Below are 20,992 nucleotides of genomic sequence, written 5' to 3' on the forward strand. Positions count from 1 at the left end.
GCTGTGGTACTGTGGTGCTCTGGGGTGTTACTGCAGCATACCTGAGGACAGCCCACATTTGTGTGCAGCACCCACTGGGGCCCCTTAGTTTCTATGGTGTTTGGGGTGGGAGGCAGGAAGGAGTGTTAGTGATCTCCATTTCCATTCACATTGTGGTCCTGTATTGGTGGGGAGGTGCAGCTGGTGCTTTGTGACTTGGTCTGAGGTAGGTGACTTTCCCATGGGGCTGCGTTACTCACTGCAGGAGCAGAAGTGATGCTTGGGGTGGGGATCTATGTCTATGCGAGTGGCAGGAGACTGGACAGGGCTGTGGCTAATAGTATCAGACCCAGCGCCCTCCCCAGCCAGGGCTACTCCCGTACGTTTCCCTGCAGTTATGGCCCCCTGAGCAGCAGCCCAGCTGGAGTGGCTGTTTAACAGGAGTCTGTAGCACAACAGTTACTGGCCTTTCTTTTTGCCTCTTGGGCTTTTCCCCCCTTAGTACCTAGATGCCTTGGCTCCAGTGGAGGGGAAAACACTGTAGTAGAGAGGTGGCCCTTGGGGATACACAGAAAACATCCTAGAAACAAACGAGGCCACAAACTCCAGTGTTCCACCACCACCACCCCAGAGCTGTGGGGAGCAGCCTCCTGCTCTGGCATTTTGGGGCTCTCCTAATTTAGCAGTGTTTTGTGGCTGTGGGGATAAATAGGAAGGAGGTTGGATTTCCCCACGATTGGACACAGACTCCCAGAGCATGATGACCTCTGCCCTGCAGAGCAGAGAACCCTGGGGAAGGGGAAGCATGGCCCTTGGGGGCTGACAGTCTGGGAATGCAGCACAGACTCCCTCGCACTGGTCTTTGAGCAAGACGGGGAGTGCCCGGTGCTACACTCACAGCTCATCCCCTAGGAGTCACTTTGTTAATACACCCCTGGGGGAAAGGGAAAGGGGCAGCATTAGCCCACCCCCCGTTCACCATCTCCCTCATCCCCCCTGCCCCAGCTCTGATATAAGTTTAACAACCTACGTGGAAATGCAATAAAGTCATCGGGGGTTGCCGAGGTCTCGGTTTCATTAATTCCGAGCCCCCTGTAATGCCAGCCCCCCACTCTGGCACTCGTTTCCAGGGCTGTCGCTGCTAGTGCGGGCTCGCCTTGCGGCTTATTAAACCAGCACCTTTGAAACCTAGGCTGAATTCAGATTTATAACGTCTGATTCCCCCACATCCCTCGCTCTCCCAGTGTCGGGAAAACAGCTTATTAAAAGTCTCATTGGTAAAGGCTGGGAATTCACGTTTTTAATGCTTTCCTCTGGGTTTTTTAAAGCTGGGCTGTTCCCTTCTCTGGCTGCGTTCAGCTGGGCACTTGGACCCAGCAAAGGGCCATTATCACTCCTCTACCTGGGCTCTTGGGAATGTTCCCCAGAGGCCCCTTGCCCACGACCACCTTGGCATAAATCCTGCTCCCATTGAAGTCACTGAATTCGATTGTTTTGGCCTGAAATGAACAAACCTTTCCCCAGGGAGTGACTTCAAGCCCCTTGCTCAAGAGGTCCTGGAAGAAGCCAGGCAGTGCAGTGGCTGAATGGGAGCCTCTGCCCATTACCGCTCAGGGTCTGCATCAACCACAAAGCCCTTTGCCTCTCAGTCCCCACAGAGGGGATTGGAAGGGGGAGGGAAGAGCAATTTATTATTATTTATTATTTGTACTATTGTAGCACATAGGAGCCCCAGTCAGGGACAGGATCCCATGGTGCTAGGTGCTGTACAAACGCAGAACAAAAGACAGGCCCTGCCCTGAAGAGCGTGTTTCCCGTTTGCAGACGGTAGGATTAGAGGCAACCAGCTTTTGCCTGTTGGGAGCTGAGACTTTGGCCTATTTTCCCTATTTCCAAAATGGTGGCAAAACAACAGGAAAATCCCTGCCTTGCTGCAATAGATCCTTCTCCAAGGCCTTCGGAGAGAGCAGGAGGAGAGAGGGAAAACCAACAAGTGGGTGACTCAGCAAACTGCCTTGCCTCAGCCTCGGGTCTCCACCAGAAGTTTCAGAATTGTGGTGTCTGAGTTTGGGACATTCTGGCTTTGGAAAAAATATCTTGGACCACAGGACCAATACAGGATCTTTCCTAACGTGCATTTGCAGGCAGGGCAACTGACTAATTTGGACTAGTTAAACTACTTGGTTAATGTCAGTTGGTTAATTACTGTTGTTATATAGTTGTGGCTAAGCGACTTTGTAAAGGTGGCACCATCTTACTCATTGGATCTGCTGCCTGTGGTATTCAGAATTGGATTTGCTGATTTTGCTGGCAAGAATGAGATCCTTCCTGCTTTTTGCTCCTGTTAGCCCTGCAGAGCCAACACAGCAATGGGAGGGCGAGCTGGCTTCTACTCTATCTCATTTGTCATTTGCAGAATAGATTGCAGAATCCTCATCACTTGAGATGAGAAGTGAAGCAGAAAAAACCCAGCTTGACACTCAGATTCCAAGCCAAGTCTGTGGTGATGGCACATGGGATATGTCTTCACTGCAGAGCTAATTCAGGTGATCAGCACCCGGGTTAGCCGAGCCTAGGTCTGAGCAGCGGCACTGCAAAGACCTAGCCAACTTACTGGATCCTCACTGGCGTTGCACTTCGTCATGGGTGTCTCTAGGACTTTTGGGGGTACATCCCATGGTTCTTAGTGCGGCAGGGAGCTGAACTGCTTGCTCTGTGATTCTTTCCCAGTGAATGGTGAGAGAACTTGCCTGTCCTTCTGTACACACAGGGGGATTGTGGGGAAGTGTTGGAGGACTGTCAGCACACTGGGTTAGCTTGTGTCCACACTGCAAAGTAGGCGTGTTACCAGTCCGAGTGAAAGCCTCACTTGGGTTTAGCCTATAGCCCCCATCAAGCCAGCTAGCCTGGGTTGAAAGGACCAAAATCAGGTGAACCGGGGTGTGTGTGTGTATGTGGATGGGAGGGGTCTAGGGCAATAACCGGGTAAAAGACCAGGCTAACTGCAGAGCAGACACATCCTTAGAGAAGCAGTCTTTATTTGCAAATTGAACACATTTGCGCTGGAATCTAGGAGTAACTGGAAACCGAGGGACCATGTGATGCCATGTGCATGGAGTGTCATGTCAGGGTTAGAGCAAGCTGCACTCTGAGCCTGGTAAAACACCACTGAGGCAAACGTTTGAGCACAGTTACAAGAGACACCAAAAAGAACCCCAAATGAGGTCTTTCTTCAGTGCTGAACATGGGCAGGGAGGCCTGACAACCTGCTCCTGAAGCCCACCTGCTCACCCACACTCTCTGGGAGCTCACCCTGCTGAGGGCCGGGCATTGGGTGTTAGGTGTGTATAGATTTTTAATATAATTCTAGGAAGTATGATTTGGCTCCTATAAATGGAGCCCAGAGGACTGTGACCAGTTGTTGTTTGTGTCCACTGGCGGTGGGACAAGAAGTAATGGGCTTAATCTGCAGCCAGGGAGACTTAGGTTCGATACTAGGAAAAACTTTCTAACTCTAAGGATAGTTAAGCTCTGGAATAGTCTTCCATGGGAGGCTGTGACATCCTCATCATTGGAAGTTTATAAGAACAGGTTGGGCAAACACTTGTTGGGGATGGTCTAGGTTTACTGAGTCCTGCCTCAACCTCTCAAGGTCTCTTGCAGCCCTGCATTTCTAGGATTCTGTGATTTGTCTGTAGCACCTAGGCTAAAAAAGTTTGGATGCAGGGGAGGAGGCAAGGATTCAGCCCATCCATGTCAGATTAGGCTGTAGGATGTGATCCCGTGGTAATGGCTCTGATTGGATTACAATAGAGAACGATCCTAAAATTATTATTATACTGTTAGATCATCTGCTCAGCCCTCCCTCACCATCCCCAGGCCAGGGCAGGATTGTTCCCTGCAGGATGTTGTGACCTGTCTAGCTGTAAAGCATCCAAGCAATGGGGCCTCTCTTAGAAGACTCCTCTGCAGTGTCATAGATCTCACTGTTGGATCGTTTTTGCTGGGATGTGCTACGGGGCAAGTATCCCTTGCCCTCTTAAAGCCCCGGGGATGATGGAGACAGATGGAGCCTCACAGTTGAGATCCAGTCCCAGTGCGCACAGACCCAAAGCACAGATTCAGGGGGTTGGTTTGGGCCCATCTCTATTTCCTTGGTGGGAAAAAGGGCTGTGGAGATGCTTCATTCTGCCACCATGTCAGCTTCCCACAGGCAGGAGAGCCTTGGGATCGGCAGGGCAGGGAGGGTGCAGGGCACTGTAATCATTAACCCTCTGTGGCAGCCAGCCACTTATTTTAAAGACCTTTCCCGGAGAGGTTCAAACTGGATAACAGAGGAACCTGGAAGCTGCTGGTGCAGGCCAGGTACAGGACAGTTTAGAGCGCTGGCTGCAGGAGGCACCAAGTCAGACTCTACATCTGTTAACTGATCACCCATCTCCCTTCCTCCCAGCACCCATCTGTCCTCCCTTCATCCATCTCCCCAGGACCCATCTCTCTGGGACCTGTCTCTCCTCCTGCCTGCACCCATCTCTCTGGGACCCATCTCTCCTCCTACCTGCACCCATCTCTCTGGGACCCATCTTTCTCATCCTTGCAGCCCTTCTCCTCCGTGTCTTATTCTCCTATGCTGCGGCTGTAAGGATGACACTGAACTCGGCCTTGTCTTGGCTTCCACCCTAGCTCCGGTCGCACGATCTGTCCCACTGGTTTTGCAGCCGTTTTTTGCTGCCAGCGCAGGGCACTGAAAAATGCTGGCACTGCCAAAAACCCTGTGCGCACTATGGCTCCCCAAACATCCCTTTATTTTTATTGTTCTGTTAATTACTGTTTAAACTTTAATAAGTCACTTCGTCAGGAGGGGGGACCTGCAGCGCGGTTTCTGTGCAAACACTGGGCCCGGCAGTGACTCTAGTGTAACATAACCCTTTATACAATGTGGGAATGTTTAGACTGTAACAGAAACTTGTTATTTTAATGACAGTTAAAACAAAAAAAAAATGAGCAAGTGAAAGAGGAAAGCGAATTTGATGGGTTGATGGCTCATCTAAATCTCCCTGACTGGCCTCTGCTTTCCTGGCTATAACAGCAGCTGGGGAGGGTGCTTCTTGGCCCCTCCTGGGGCAGTACAGGTCTCTGTGCTGGACAGAACATGGTGTTCTTCATCGCTCTGGGCATGGGGCTAACGGCGAAAGGAGCTGGAGAAAGCAGCATGGATGGTCATAAGGATGTAGGGCCAAATTTGGCTTGACCCTGTAGCCCTGACCCAGGCAGGATCCCCCCCACCCCTGTTGGTATTGGCTGGAGTTTTCGCCACTGCTTCAGTGCTTAAATTGCTTCTGAGAAACGTAAGCTGGCACAAAGCAGATACGTGGAGCATGGCCTGTGAGAAGATGGCTCTCCCAAAGCCAAGGGAAGCTTCCTACTCTGCCTGGTAACATGTGGCTTCCTCTCGCCACCCTATTCTCCAGTTCCATAGGCCTTGCGATGCACATGTCATCCTTCCGTATTTCTAGACTGTCTATAAACTCCCCCCTGCTCACCCTCCAGCAGGAGATGCCTCGGTAATGGGCACCGTAGAAATGCCAAGAGAAAGTTACCTCTGTTATATGTCCCTAGATGCAGGGAGGGTGGAGGGCTAGGAGCCACCGTATGTAGTGTATTGTTGTTGATGTCCACAGCCCTTTGGAGCAGTGGAAGGTACCCATGAAGTGGCTGGTGTCCCTGCACCGCAGAGCTGAAGTCACCTCCACGTTTGGCTTGGCTATTTTTAGCGCTCGCTATAGATAGACAGTATGGAGAGTGATATATACAATCTGAAGAGCCTTCAACTCCTGCTGACCTCTCTGCTGCTAAAGCAAATTTGCCCAAAACCGAGCAACCTCAAAGGGGGTGACGTGAGACCAGGAGAGGGGAGAGCTCCCGTCTCCTACCACCCACCTGCCACCCTGTAACTTAGTCAGGGCAGTCTGGGTCCCAGTGCTGGATAGCTGGCAGTGTGGCCTCAGAGGCAGCCTGCTCCCGCTCTGTGTGGAGAGCCAGTGCTAGGGCCAACGGTGACTGAAATCTCAAAGGGGACCATGGGAACAGAGGTGGGAAGGGAGGAGGTGGGCATGAGGGGGAGAACAGGGGGCTGTGAGGGAGAAGGGGCGTGAGGGTGAGAACTGGGGGCCGTGAGGGGGAAGGGGCATGAGGATGAGAGCTGGGGGCTGTGAGTGGGAAGGGGCATGAGGGTGAGAACTGGGGGCTGTGAGGGGGAAGGGGCATGAGGATGAGAGCTGGGGGCTGTGAGGGGGAAGGGGCATGAGGGTGAGAACTGGGGGCTGTGAGGGGGAAGGGGCATGAGGGTGAGAACTGGGGGCTGTGAGGAGGAAGGGGCGTGAGGGTGAGAGCTGGGGGCCATGAGGGGGAAGGGGCATAAGGGTGAGAACCGGGGTCTGTAACGGGTGAGAGGTGGGGGCATGAAGGGGAAGGGGCATGAGGGTGAGACCCAGGGGCAGTGATGGGTCAGCAAGGGGGAGTTCAAGGGAGGAGCTGTGGTGATGTGCAGGGCCCTCACATGCCAGGAATCCCTCTCTCCGGAGAGCCTCGTTTCCTTCTCCTTGTCTGTTTCTGGGACAGGCAGGAGCCTGGACAAGTGGTACACTGTGAGGGGAGGGTTTGAGGGATGGGATGTGGGGGATGAAATATCGGGCTGTGTTGGGCTAGCAGGGTTGCTGTGTGTCCCCCAAGTGAGGGAGTGTGCAGCAAGCCAGCCAGAACAGCTCACACTTTCCTTGCCTGCTGCTTGGGTTGGGACTGGTATTGATTGGTTTTGCTGTTCTCTGCACATTGTGCTTTTCCAGCTGAGCACTGGCTAGATGTTTTTTTCATTTATTTTTGCACCTCTGTTTTAGTGCAAGTGAATGAGAGTGTGCCTGAGTGGGGGTGTGAACCAGTGTTTGCACAGGCAAATGTGTGAAGTTTATTCACAGGCAGGTGTGTGCGTAAACTAGTGCAGGTGTGACTGGTTGTATAAGCAAGCATGCACATGTGTTTGTGTATTTGTATTTTGCAGGGTGTCTGTGTGCATGGAAAACACATTTGTCCGTTGGCAGGGTGCATGGGACAGAAGTGATGCCGATCCTGGCCTAAATCTCAGCAGGGAAATCAAATAGGTTTGGGTTGGTTTCTCCCAAATTCCTTCAATGAGATTGTTGTGGCTCAAGAGATAAGCTTGGTCATTGCACACTGGCTACTGATTCTAGTAACTGAGTAGCTCAGGTAAATGCTCCCCGCATTTACAATGTACAGACATGGAGTTCAGATCAAACACAGCTACCTCCCCGTTTCCCTCCTCCTGAAAACCCTTATTAAAATTAATTTATTTGATATACATGGAGGGGATTGGGAAAGGGATGGGACAATCCTCTTGTTAAAACATTGACCATTTGGGAAGAAAGAGCAGGCAAAGGGACCTGTATAAAGATCCTGCCTGTGCTACTGGGAGCTCTCTGGCTGTGATATACCATGCAGGGCTGAGTATTGGAGGGGGCACTCCAGCTAGCTCTAGGACCCCGGGGCTTTCTGTTGTGGGCTCCCTCCACCATGTGCTTCCGGTTCAAAATGCGAAAAGTTTCATCCCAAGGATGAAGGGACCAGAAGACCAGTAGCTGGGTGGTGGGTGTGTTTCATGTCTAACCCCATGGTCATGACACCACACTGCCCCGTGGCTCTTGGCCATCATGTTACCCCAAAGCCCCAAGGACATAGCAGTTCATTGATCATCTCTACTCTGCACCTGCACAGGGACCTGTGTCCCCCTATAGTCATCCAGCAGCTAAATACTATTTTCCCACCCATGAAAGCTATAAATAGGAACCTTTGGGGAGGAAGAACAGGCTTCACTAAAATCCACCGGACAGTCTGAATTTTACAGTGGGCAAAATAATAGGTGCTTCTGGGCTAGGGACACTTAAGACCAGCGAACTCCCAATAAAAAACACTATTAACAGGGCTCTCTAGATCAACCCTTGGGTGTGAGGGTTGCGAGATGGGCAGAGATGAGCATCTCAGCTTAGGACTGCCAGGCGTCTGTGTCTGTGAGAGCAGCCACAGCTTCTTCCCCCCGGTCATTCCCCTCTCCCCCATGGCCAGTAGGGTCACTTTGGTTGGAGAGCAAGCTGAACTCAAGGGTAGAGCCCCTTGGACGGAGCCAAGGAGCCGCTGTATAAAAAAACGCTGAGGTTTCCTTTTTCTGTACAGCGCGTTTCCCTAAATTGCCTTTGACTGTGTGCATCGCTAATGAAAGTTTATGCCCTTGTTAGAAGGACAGACAGGTCCGTTCCAGTTAGGGCTGGGTCTGTCCTTCTGCCAGCTGCCCTCCCCACACACAGGCACACACATACTCTCCCCCACCCCACCCCCCAGTGAATAAGTGGAGGCTGTTATAAAAAAAAGGGTGGGGGGAGGAGGGGGAAAAATTTCCATATTTGTGTAAGTTGCTTTAAAAGCATTTTATCATGTCATAAAAAAAAAGGAAAGTACTTTCAGAAATTGATCCTGCACACGAGCCATTGGACAGAAGGACGGCGGGATGTTAATGGCTATTTTGCTCCAGGGTGGCTTATTAAAAAATTTATACATAAATGCTTAAAATTGCATAAATTATTTAAAAAAACCCAACAAAGTAAGCAATTTGCAATCCTGATTCCCTTTTTCTTTTTTCTCCCTATCATCCTTTTCTGCCCTTCTTCCTTTTATTTTCTTTTATAAAAATTTTCTCCTTCCTTTTCTCTCCTTCACATCCCTTTCCTGTCTGAAAATTTGATGCAACCAAAATACTAAACAATAATTATAATAATTTTAAATGCCCCGCCGCCAAGCTGGGGATGGAGGGATTGAGGGGAAAAAAAGAAAAGAAAGAAAGAAGTTTGGATGTGATGAGTGTTTCTCGCAGGCGTGGAATGTCACCCACATATCCTGGAGATTGTACTGGGGAGGTTTATGATGGTTTCCCATTGATTTGTTTCCCCGACGCAGCTGCCGACCTCTATTGAGGGACAAACATAATCAGCACTGACGCAAATTAGATGGTTATTCGTTTTGAAAATTGACAGAAAAACAATAAAAAAGATGAAATGCTCCCAAATCAATAGATATAATGAAATTCAAATAATCCGAGAGATGAGGTCTCCATGGCAACTGATAATGTGGAAAAGAAAACAATTTAATAAAGGACAGACACACTTTGAAAACAGATTGGGCAAAGGGAAGGCGGGGGGGGGGGGCGAAGGAGGGAGGGGGGTTGTGGGTTGGTTGATGGGGGGGCAGCGGGGAGGAGGTGGTGGTGGTGGTGGTGGGGAGTGGGGGGAGCCTGCTGGTTCTCCGGTTGGTTAGCGGTGCTGTAGTGAAGGATCACTGTCCATCCCAAGGACGCTTGCCATAATTAAGAGAGGCTTTCGGTCCAGAAAGTGCAGATTCAGGTTTTAATACACAAAATTATTTCAGGAGCACTGAATCGGAAAGTCGTTTGTTATGACCTTCCTGAGAGGCCTGGAGCAGGGCATGCTGGAGGCGCGGCGGCTGAGCCAGCTGAGTTATGGCATATTTGTGTTTTTATAGTGCGGAGGGGAGGGGGGAAGGGGGGGAGAAGGTTAAACAGTATTTACAGCTCAGTTGTTTTCAGAAAGGAAAGAGAAATAGAGTTCATGAAAAGATGCGAGTGGAAGAGAGAGAGAGAGAGAGAGAGATTCCCCTGCCCGGTGTATACACTCCGCTGGGACGCTAACTCCAAAGAGACACTCTCCGATGCTCTCTTTGCCTTAAGGTGTGAGGTGCAGAGGGATTGGGGGAAAGAGGGGCTCTTTGGTGGGATGGGAACTTGTCTGTCCCTGCGGCTAAGTCTGTCTGCAGGGTCCGGATGGGATCCCGCTAGAATCTCACTCTGAGCTGCATAATAAATTGCTCTCCGCATGTGAGCTTGTGCTGAAAGTCTGTGTGTGTTTATTCACAAGTGTGCTTCTGCATGTGTGTATGTGAATACATAATAAATTGCGTGTGTATGAACAAATGCGTATATGCATGGTTACGTGTGTGAGTGAATGAATGCTGCTGTGTATGTATGCACAAGTGTGCTTTTGCCTGTGTGTGTATGAACGCATGGTGCTGTGTGTGTATGCACAAGTGTGTATGTGCATAGTTATGTGTGCCTCTGCACATGTGTGTGAATGCATGATGTGTCTGTATGCACAAGTGTGTATATGCATGGCTACTTATGTGTATGTATGTGTGAGTACACCTCTGTGGGGGGAGTGTATGAATGCACAGCTTTATGCCTATGTACCATATATGTGTGTACATGTATCTCTGAGCATGTTTTGGTGTGTATATAGGTACGTGTGCACATTTGCATGCCTCTGCTTGTGTTTGTGCATGTTCACCTCCACGGCCTTTTGTGCCTGTGTTTGTGTGTGCTTGCATGTATCAGTGTGCATGTCCATGTGTGCCTCTGCATGTGTTTGTGCACCTGCATGACCATGTGTGTACACGTGTGTGCCAGCGCTGACGTGTTTGCAATTAAAGTGAGCGGCTGTCGCACATAGATCTGCTCAGGGGGCAGGGTAGATAAGAAGATGAGCCCTAATGACCAGAAGAAACATCAGCAAAAGGCGCGACAGAGAATTAGGCTGGGTCTGAGCCCAAGGGGTGCTGGTGTAAGCCCTCTCCCCCCCCCCCCCCCCCCCCCCCCCCCGCCCACAGCCCTGCTCACTGAGGCTTTCGCATTCACTGCTGACTTTGACAGTACTGCTGAGTTGGACAGTCCCATGGATGACCCATTTAGTTCACACCAACAGGCACTTTCCTCTTGCAAAGCTATTAACCTTTTCCACACAGGACAGACAAACGTACTCATAGCTCTGCTGCACTGAAGTTATGGGCACCAGAGCTGCCATACAATTCAGAGACCCCAGAGCTCTCAGTGCTGCCATGTGATTACAGGCCTTGAGGACTGCTGGGACCTCCAGGCGGTGGCAGGCCCCAAGGCTGCTACACCACAACCCCACGCTTCTCTCCCAAGGATCATGCACTGTGAGTTCTGCACCCTTGCTCCATCCTACCACTGATCTTAGCCGCCACTTGAATGTCCATGGACCAGATGCCCATGTGCCCAGGTCCCACACATGACACGCTGCAGCCTGGGATTTTGAGGAAGGATGTAAGCACAGGCTGAGCTGCAATGAATGATCTAATTTTCCCTCCATCATGCAGCTCCTATTGAGCCCCTTCTCTGGCTGTGTAGGGATAACACCCTGATTTAGGACCTCTCCCCCAGAGCCCTGAAGAGAAGACACAAGAACGAGCAATTTCTGACCCTGTGCCCAGAGATCTCTTAGTGACTTTAGTACTGGGCAAAGGGGCTGGCTTGACAGCCCAAGAACAAACTTTCCCCGCGTTACCCTGCCAACTTGCTTCAAACTTGACCTGAGGGGACCCCCTTTTAGGGGTGAGGGGAGTGTCCATTCCCATGGCCCCCTCGACCCAGGGCCTCTCTATTGAAAATGCCCACCCAGAGTCCAGTTAGTGCCACAGAGTGTAGAGGCTTTGGACCTGATCCAAAGTTAACTGAAGTCAGTGGGCAGCTTTCCACTGACTTCGGTGGTGGTTGGATCAGGCCTTGCGTGTGAGATAACTCATTTCACCTAGGCTGCCGACAATGGCCAGTAACAGCATGGAGCGATTCTCCACAGAGCTGAGTTCCAGAACACATTGCCAGGCCCCTGAGCCAGCTAGTCCCTGTCACAACACCTGCAGTCACACACACGCTTGCCCTGTGCCTCCCTTGCCAACGGCAGGCTGCCACACAGCTCTGTTTTACTGAAGTTCCCCTCTGCCGGATCCCCCTCACTGCAGTCTCTGGCAGTCCTGGGGTGCAGCTTTTCACACAAAGAAGGCCCTATAGGAATTGGGCTGGACTGGGTGTCTCCATTGGGGTTCCATGAGATGGAGGCCTGACGTGCTCCCTGGGCTTGCTCCAAAGATCTTGTGTCCTATGATGCTGGAAGTTCACATTCTCTCTACTATTTCCATGGCCCTTCTTGTTCCAAGGCAATTCCCAGTAGCTTGGCCAAGTCACCTCGTTACAGGCCTTCCTCCTGTAGGTGTTTCCTGCCTGGGTGGATGCAGCCTGTTGGCCCTCCAGAGCCAGGCAGAGCTGCTGTGCTTTCCTGTGCCTGGGGAGCTGGCCACAGGGGAGGGAGAGCAGGGGAAGGAAATCCTCAGAGTTGAAATAGGAAAGGGAGAGGAAACCTGGCCTGAGTTTAATAGATCGAGGCGCTGTCTGCCAGAGCTCTTATCTCAGGGTCTCTGCACGTCCTTATTGCCTGGGATCCCCCACCATGGCTCCCTACTACAGCCTTTGTGTCACTTCCCCGTAGTTTTTTCTGGGGGTATCCTGATCTCTTGCTATCTCTTGTGGCCCGCACACCAACCCATCAGTCTTTCTCTACGTCCTCCATGCCAGATCCCTCAGTTTGTGTTAGGGTGTCCTGTCTCAGCCCTTTCTGGGCTTGTTGGGGTCCACCTGCACCGGTCCCTCAGCATTTCTCAGCCTCCCGTCCAACATCAGTCCCTCATCATCATAAGGGACTGTCTCCCATACTGGCCTCTTGCACCCACACTGATCCCTTGGTCATACTTTGAGTCCTTTACTAGCCCTCCACCCCCTGATCTTTTGGTATCTTCCCTTCGGTGTCTTCTGGGGTTACAGATCTGCCCCAGCCCGTCCTTGTCTTTGCCAGGAAGCACTTCCTCCTCTGGCCCACACCTCAGCCCTGTTCTTGCTCTATCTCCTAGACGCAGCATCCTGAGGAGCTCCATCTCTGTGTGTGTGGAAAGGTGAAGTTAGATACTGTGTTTGCATTTAGTTACCCTGACAACATGCCTGCTTCCTAGAGAGCTTTCCAAGGGCCACGCCAGGGCTCTCAGACCTGACTGTTCCTCCTTTGCTCTGCCTTCCTCTCTCTCTCTCTTTCCCCTTGTTTTCCTCAGGACCTGTGGGGAGACTGATGGCTGGATTGTGATGTAGATGTTAACATTACTGCCTGATTTATAGAGTTACTTAGGCTAAGTGAGGCCACTTAGACTCATCTGGATAGCAAACCTTTTAACTGGACTAAAATAATAATAATAATAATTAATAATAAATAATAATAAAAAATAAGGGAAGGATGGGAACCCAGATCAGAAAAGGAGATCCTCCCAGCTTTCTATTATTTTTTAAAAAGAAAGAAAAACTCCATAAGGCAGAAGGTGCCTTGGGACCAGCCTCCCTGCAGCCCCGGCTCAGACAGCAGCGAAAACCTTGCTGACTGCTCACAACCAGCCCTTGCACTGGGGATTGGGTTTCCTCAGAAATGTTCCATAAAAGCCCCTGCACTGAAGGGTTAACTGGAAAGTGGCTGCAGGACAGAAAGGGCTCTCAAGCCATTTCTAAAACTGGTCTGACTTTCCCTCCTCGTATCGTTATTTGTATTCCAGTAGCACCTAGAGGCCTCGGCGATAGTGCTAGGTGCTGTCTGTACACATAGTGAGGGAGAGTCTCTGCCCCAAATAGCTCACAGTCTAAATAGACCCGCTAGACTGACAGTGGGAGGAGAAACAGAGGCACAGCGTGGGGCTCCCCTCACCCAGTGTCCCACCGCAGGCAGGCGGCAGAACAAGGGATAGAACTTCCATTGCTACTTTCCCCTCTCTTCTTTCTCTCTCTGCTCCTTTTCTTCTCTCAGTGAGTACCACAGGTTAACTGCATGTTGTGAAAGGGTCCCTCTCCTGCCCTGGAAACCCAGAGCTTGTGCAGTATATGCCAGTGTAATGTGTGGGACAGAGGGGGAGGAGATGGGCAGAACCGTGTGGCAAACCAGTATTCGGAGGTGAGCAGGAGAATAGTAACTGCTAACACAATGCCATGAAGCAAGACACAAATAATTCAGCACCGGGTGCAGACAGGACCAAACCACATGCAGTATTGGGCCAGTAACCTGCTCAGAGTAAGGTTTGGGCACGTTTTATTTTCAGTTGGCACTGAACGTTGTAATTAAACCACTTTCATTACCCTTTGAGCCAGTTGTTTGGGGAAAGGCTTGTGAAGAGCAAATGCGACAGAGATGGACTTATGCAATGCGAGGTGAAGGGGTCAGTGCAGTGTGAGCGAGAAGCTCAGTGCTGTGTAAGGAGGCCAAGGCAGGGTGAGGACACAGTGCAATGATGACTGTTAACAGGTGGGTCTGCTCTGCTGCACGTCAGCCAGGTCTCTGTTCTCCGAAGGACTTTGTGTTGCAGCTCGTTGCACCATTGCAGCAAGAGTGTCTGAGTCTGGGCTGTTTTGGGGCCAGCTCCCAGTGTGAGGTCTGTGTTGCCTCTCTCTCCCTGGCCAGTGATATATGGCATAAATTAGGCCTCTGAAGGGGGATACTGCATCCTTAAGAAGAAATATGTCCTCATTTTTCTTAAACACCGTTTGCACTGAGTGAAATGTTTAGAAGGGACGCTGAGGGATAACTTTATTTCTTACCAGGGAGTTCAGAGCCGTTCAGTTAAACCCATAAAACACTGGGAGTAGGGAAGCTGACAGCTTACCCGTGCATTAGAAAAGCCATTACTCATCCAGGGGAAATTCACCCCACACTGGGGCCTCAAATTTACCAGTGGAGTGGTTTGGGGGCAGATGCAGGGCCCTTTCTCTTGGCTGCCCTGGGGTTCTCCAGGCTGATCAGGTGAGGGTAGGAAATAACTCCATTTCACAACAGCAATCCTGCGCTTTGAACATGCTGCCCATCTGAGGCTCTCACAACACTGCAGCTGATTAGATAGAGCCACGTGGGTAATTATCGTCATCCTCATCCTATAAGTGAGGAAACGGAGTCACAGAGGGCTGAAGTGACCTGCCCAAGGTCACACAGTGAGTGAGAGCCCAAGAGTCCTGACTCCCAGTCCCCTGCTCAAATTACTAGGCCACAGTCCTTTCCAAAGCAAGGAACAGGACTCAGGAGTCCTGGCTCCAAATTCCCTGTGTGAATCTCTAGGCCATGTTCCCTTCCAGACCCAGAGGTGAAACCTAGTATGCCTGGCTTTGAGTCCTCTGCTCTAATCACTAGATCTTTCTTCCTTAAGAAGATTCATACTCCACTGAACAATGAAGTACAGGGTCTTGAAAGTGGGGCGGAGGGTTGGGGGACCCCTGACTAGGTAGGTGTGTACAGTAGCAAGACCTGTTACAGGTATGGGGAGGGATTGGTCCTGTCTGGGATTCTTTCTCCAGTAGCTGGTGAACAGGACACCAGGCACCCAGGTAATGCAAGATGACATGCCATCCCTGGGGCCCGCAAGTCCAAGGGCACAGGGCCACAGGTGCATGGCTGGGAGGCCCATGAGGCATCAGCGAGGGAGAGGGCGGCATTTTTATTTATTTATTTTTTTATTTTGAAGGCCTGACGCCAAAAGATTTAATATTTGTTTGAAATGAGAAACGGTTCTCAAATGAATTTGGAGAGCCTGGGAATTAATGTCACCCCCCCCACACGCCCCTACTCACCAGCCTTCCCCCCCCATTTCAATTTCTGAAGCCTGCTGATTTGAATATTTATAAATATCAGTAAATTATTTATTGTAGCAATCTGCTATGCCATTTCACCAATCGCCGTTAACACTTTAGGGCTCGCTCTTCAGGAGAGCGCGGCTGGAGAGAATGGGTACCTGGGTGCCAGGGCAGGGAGGTGCATGCCTATAGCCAGAAGGGGAGGGCTTCCTCACAGTGTGTAGCCAGAGGGCTGCGTGGGGTGGCTTGCTAGCAGGGTTTGCCTCTGTGTGTCACATGGGGCAGGGGAAGGTTGGAGGTGTTTACAGAAGGGGATAGGAACCCTTCTGTGTGTTGCCAGGAGAGATGGAGAGGACGTTGCTGGGAGCGTGGGGTTGGAGAAGGTGTGTTGCCTAGGGAGAATCAGAGAGGGTGTGTTGGTGGGAGGGGAGGGCCGGAGTGGGTGTGTTGGCAGGGAGGGCAGAAGGGAAGGTTGCCTGGCTGTGTATTTCCTGAAGCAGTACTGAGAGCTGTGCCCTGTGGTGGGGTGGGCAACTCCACTGGCAGCTCAGAGCCCAGCACTAACCCTGCCTGTTTTTAATTTCCACTATCTGTGGGGAGAGGGAGGGAATTTGTCTAAAACCCCCAGTAATTAAGTTTCTCTAGTGAAAATATGCCCAATTCATATCTGATGTGGCTGCTTTGGTGGGGACAAGAAGGTTTGGGGCGTTGATCTGTTAATGAGTTGTATTGGCAGAAGGTCCTTGGCAGAAGTCAGGAGGATCAGAGTGGCCAGGGCCGCTGGGGTGGTACAAGAGTGCGAACCCCCAAAATGGCTTGCACAGAAAGCTCTCACATGTTAGAGGGGACCCCACTCTGTCTCCCCTCGTCCCTGGGCAAAGAGGGAAACTCCTCTCTCTGGGCCGGATTCTCTGTCACTCCTTCCTCTGTTTTCTGTGCCCATGGATGCCGGCTTCTGTAGAAGAATGCCCAGGGAGTGCCACCTGCACATTGCCCCATCACTGCCACCAGCACACACCAGGTTAACTTGGCAGTGCTGAAAGGTCTGTGGCTAAGCCAGGGGAGCAGTTTGTGTGCCCAGCCCTCTAGACTGTGCCCACGACCTTTCTCCCAGCCTTCTGCAGCTGGGTTGAGTCAGGCTCTCGCAGCGGGGAGTGGGAGAAAGGGTCACCGCTGCAGGCTCTAGCGCAGGGCTGAGCAGTCAGTGCCTGGCAGTGGAAGACAAGCAGCACAGGGCTGAGCCGGGCTGGGTGCAGGGAGGCGCCTAAGGCAGGGCCTGGTGGCAGAGAGCTCCTCTGTCCTTAGCTCTTTTGGGGCTTTTTCCAGTTCATGTGGGGGAGCACCGAGATTGGGGGGAAGCAGGGAGTGCAGCTGGCCACGCTGTGGGGAAGGCTTTCCGTTCTCTCTCTCTCTCTACCTCTCTGCCCTGTACGGGGCAGACCTGGAGACCTTTCGGTCTGATTTCCGCACCGTGGGCTTTCCCCAGCCTCTCACACACTCATGCAGGCGGAATCCATGTTAGTAGGGCAGAGGAGACTGTTAAAAAGCCATTGTGAACTCCCCAAGGTCAGGCACAAGAGACAGCATCCACTAATCCAAGGTCATTTCCTGGGCTAAAAGCAATAAAATGTTTTATTGATAAACTGAAGAGGGGAAAATATACACACTAAATCCGCTCTCACACATCCTGGGCCATGCATGGGCCGCAGCTGCCTCCATCGTAGCCCTGCCCAGGATAATGCAGGAATTGTTGCCCTAACTGTCTAGCTGGCATTAGCAGGACACTCCTGTGGGGGAAGCACACCATGCTGGCACTGACAGGGCACTGCGTGAGGAAGCTCACCACTCTGGAGACCCAGTTGGCACTGGCAGGGCACTGCTGTGGGGGAAGCTCGCCACACTGGAAACCCAGTTGGCACTGGCAGGGCACTGCTGTGGGGGAAGCATGCCGTGCTGGGGACCCAGCAGGAAATGGCTGTGAAGGTTTGGCTCTGTCTGAGGCATCCCTGCAGATCACAAGTGTGAAAGGCCCCAGCGTGTAGCATCCTCGGCTCGCGCTTGGCTCGCCGCCCTCCCTGCTTAGGGCTCCTTGGTGTGTGGATTATCTCCATTCACGCTTGTGCCACAGCCGTGAAAAAAGAAAGGGACTGTGCAGTGTTCCCCCATCCCAAATAGCACCATTAATAATTGATCGAATGAGAGCTCGCAGCTCCTGGAAAGCTGGCACCGGGGCCTCCCTCCTGAACGGAGCTGCTCAGCTGGGCTCAAAACTCTTCAATAAGAATATGAAAGCTCCATCTGTTCAACGTACATGGCCCTCGGAAGTGACAATCCTCACAGTCCCTTCCCGCTGCCAGACCCCAGTTCCAAAGCCAGAGCCCTCTTTCTATCCCCTTCCCCCCAGCCAGAACCCCCTCCCCACAGCCAGGAACCTCTCCTCATCCCCTCCCGAGAGCCAGAACCCTTCCCCACAGTCAGAACCCCCTCCTTCTCCCCTTCCCCCAGCCAGAACTCCCTCCCCACAGCCAGGAACCTCTCCTCATCCCCTCCCCAGAGCCAGAACCCCTTCCCCCAGCCAGAACCCCCTCATTCTCCCCTTCCCCCAGCCAGAACCCCCTCCCCACAGCCAGGAACCTTTCCTCATCCCCTTCCCCACAGTCAGGACCCCCTCCTCATCCTCTCCCCACAGCCAGAACCCCCTCCTCCTCCCCTCCTCACAGCCAAGAATCGCTCTGAACCCCCTCCCCACAGTCAGGACCCACTCCTTCTCCCGTTCCCACAGCCAGAACCCCTTTCCCCACAGCCAGGAGTCGCTCCTCATCCTCTCCTCACAGACAACCCCCTCCCCACAGCCAGGACCCCCTCCTTCTCCCCTTCCCACAGACAGAACCCCCTCCCCACAGCCAGGAACCTCTCCTCATCCCCTCCCCACAGACAGAACCCTTTCCTCATCCCCTTCCCCACAATCAGGACCCTCTCCTCATCCTCTCCCCACAGCCAGAACCCCCTCTTCATCCCCTCCTCACAGCCAGGAATCGCTCTGAACCCCCTCCCCACAGTCAGGACCCACTCCTTCTCCTGTTCCCCCAGCCAGAACCCCCTTCTCCACAGCCAGGAGTCGCTCCTCATCCTCTCCTCACAGACAACCCCCTCCTCACAGCCAGGAAACCTGTAATCCCCTCCCCACAGCCAGGAACCCCTCCCCACAGTCAGGACCCCCTCCTTATCCTCTCCCCACAGCCAGAACCCCCTTCCCACAGCCAAGAACCCTGTCATCCCCTCCCCACAGCCAGGACATCCTCCTCATTCTCTCCCCCTAGCCAAAATCTCCTCCTCACACCTACTTGCCCCACAGCCAGAACTGACCCCCTCCTCTTGATTCCCTTCCTCCTCGACCAGAGACTTTTCCCACACCAGTCCCTGCCCACAGAGCTGGAATTTCTCTCCCTAGCCCAATCCTTCCCTCTCAGTGGGGATCCCCCATTTCCCAACTCATTCCCGCACCAGACTCACCTTATTCCTTTTATGCATCCACACTCCCGCTCCCCATACAGACAGAGTGCCTCCTATCTACCCCAGTCCTTCTTTATAACACCTAGGCTCCCCTTTTCCCCTACCCCCCAGACCAGGATCATAAGGGCTGGATTCTCCTCTCACTGATGTGGGAGTAAATCCATGGCATACAAAGGGTTCAAAGCAGGGTGAGAGGGGGCCCAGGAGTTCTACTCTGAAGGAAGGCAGGAGGCATGTAGAGAGAGGCATGAGTGTGTGTAGTTTCAGCTGTAGTGGGGCAGGTGGGAGGGAGGTAGAGACTCCATTGCAGCTCCTGTGGTAGAGGATGCCTTCCCTCGGAGCTCCCTTGCTGTGCCCTTGTTTTTGCTCCCTTAGAACTCCCTGCACTGTTGTCCTTTCAGCCTGATGTTGTCCATTCTTGGTGGATTATTTAGAACCCCTGCTGTCCTTTCGGAGTATGGGGTGGGGGAAGTGGTTTTCCCGTCCCTCCCCAGTCTTGCTCTGTATTCGTCTAGCTCCAGGAACTCCAGCTGGCTGTCATTCAAAGCTGGAACTCAGCAGGGACCTGGTGCTCAGCCTGGTGGAGGGCATGGTTGGATGTGATCTGAAAGAGTGTGGGTTTTGGTTAACAAAGGGTCCAGTCGTGAGAGGCAGGGTGGCCTTGGATGGGGACTTAGGAGATCTGGGTTCTGTTTGTGGCTGTGCTACAAGCCTCCTGTGTGATTTTAGGCCAGTCACTTAATATCTCTGTGCCTCAGTTCCCATCCATAGAACTTTGATGCATCTGTTTCAATTGTAAGCTCCTCTGAGCAGAGATTGCATCTTGCTTCATTTGTACAGCACCTAGTGCAGTGGGGCCCTGATCTCACTTGGGGCCTATAGGTGCTTCCAGAATACAAACAATAGTAGTACATCCTGGAGCCCAGACTTCACTGGGAACAGGACTGAGCCAGCTTGGCAGGGCGAGGACCATTCAGGGACCCTGTGCTGGACTCACTTGCTATGTGATGTTCACCTCAGAGACGGCAGGTTTCCAGCAGGGCCACCGGACAGGCAAGTGCCATTCTGCAAAGGCAGCTTTTGCCACCGTGAGGTTACTCTTGGGGCTTCTTCCCTTTAGTCTTTCCTCCCTCCTCTCCCTCTTTGCTTTCCCTCTCTTGGCCCTCCCCTTCCTTCAAGTGAGGTGCGGCCCTCCATGCTCTCAGACAGCAGCTCACATCTTCTGTCTGGGCACCCCTTTCTCCCTCCCCCCAATGAGCGTGGGGCCTTCGCTGGCTAAGAGGGAATAGCTAGGCTGTTGGGTGCAATGGCAGCAGGCTGGGGATAATGGAGGGTCCTGTTAGGGTTCTGGGGGTCAGTGAACTTGAGAGGGAGGTTCCACCCGCCCTCCTGGGGTCCTATGCTCCATTTGTACCCCTTGTTCTTCAGACCGGTCCCCCTTGTGCTATAGGCAGTCTCAAGGCAGAGCAGGGGGTGGCTACATCTCCTCCACCCCGGGGCTGCGCTATACACTCTCTGCGGTATTGTTTTCAGAGGAAGTGCTCAGTGTAAATAGAGCATGTGGGAGAGTTTGTCCTGGGCAGAGATGAAAAGTCCCTGTGACAGGTTCGGGTTATAAATGGCTTCCTCAGATTGATGTGAAATCAAAACATTTCTGTTTGGGAGAAGAAAATAAAGGGGGATGTTTACTTAGCCAGGAATCTTTAAACAGTGCAATGGAGACACAGGGTGATGTGGGGTGTGGGGGCAGAGTTTGGAGGGGAGGGGAGACTCTGCTTAGCTCCCAAAATCTACCCACCCCTTGTGCAGAGGAGACGGGTGAGGATCCCTTGCTCAGCAGCTCAGTTCCGCCCCCTCTGCCTGCATGAAGGAAGCACAGAGAGTCCGGCATCAGTGGGTTGAAGGTCACCTAAGTCGTCCGTCCCT

At 52.3% G+C, this 20,992-nt stretch overlaps 2 protein-coding genes across 8 annotated transcripts in view; one reads left to right on the forward strand and one right to left on the reverse strand.

Annotated features, from left to right (window-relative positions):
• The window catches only part of CASZ1 (castor zinc finger 1), a 270,749-nt gene that overhangs the window by 172,240 nt on the left and 77,517 nt on the right, over positions 1 to 20,992 (forward strand). The window lies entirely within an intron of this gene.
• Positions 19,589 to 20,992, reverse strand: part of PEX14 (peroxisomal biogenesis factor 14) — a 196,956-nt gene continuing 195,552 nt past the window's right edge. The window contains exon 11 of the mRNA XM_043531590.1: positions 19,589 to 19,670. Coding sequence (XP_043387525.1) covers positions 19,604 to 19,670 — 67 coding nt within the window. The 3' untranslated portion in view covers positions 19,589 to 19,603. The remainder of the gene's footprint in view (positions 19,671 to 20,992) is intronic.

The sequence above is a fragment of the Chelonia mydas genome, chromosome 18, assembly GCF_015237465.2.
Source record: "Chelonia mydas isolate rCheMyd1 chromosome 18, rCheMyd1.pri.v2, whole genome shotgun sequence".
NCBI classification, from domain to species: Eukaryota; Metazoa; Chordata; order Testudines; family Cheloniidae; genus Chelonia; species Chelonia mydas.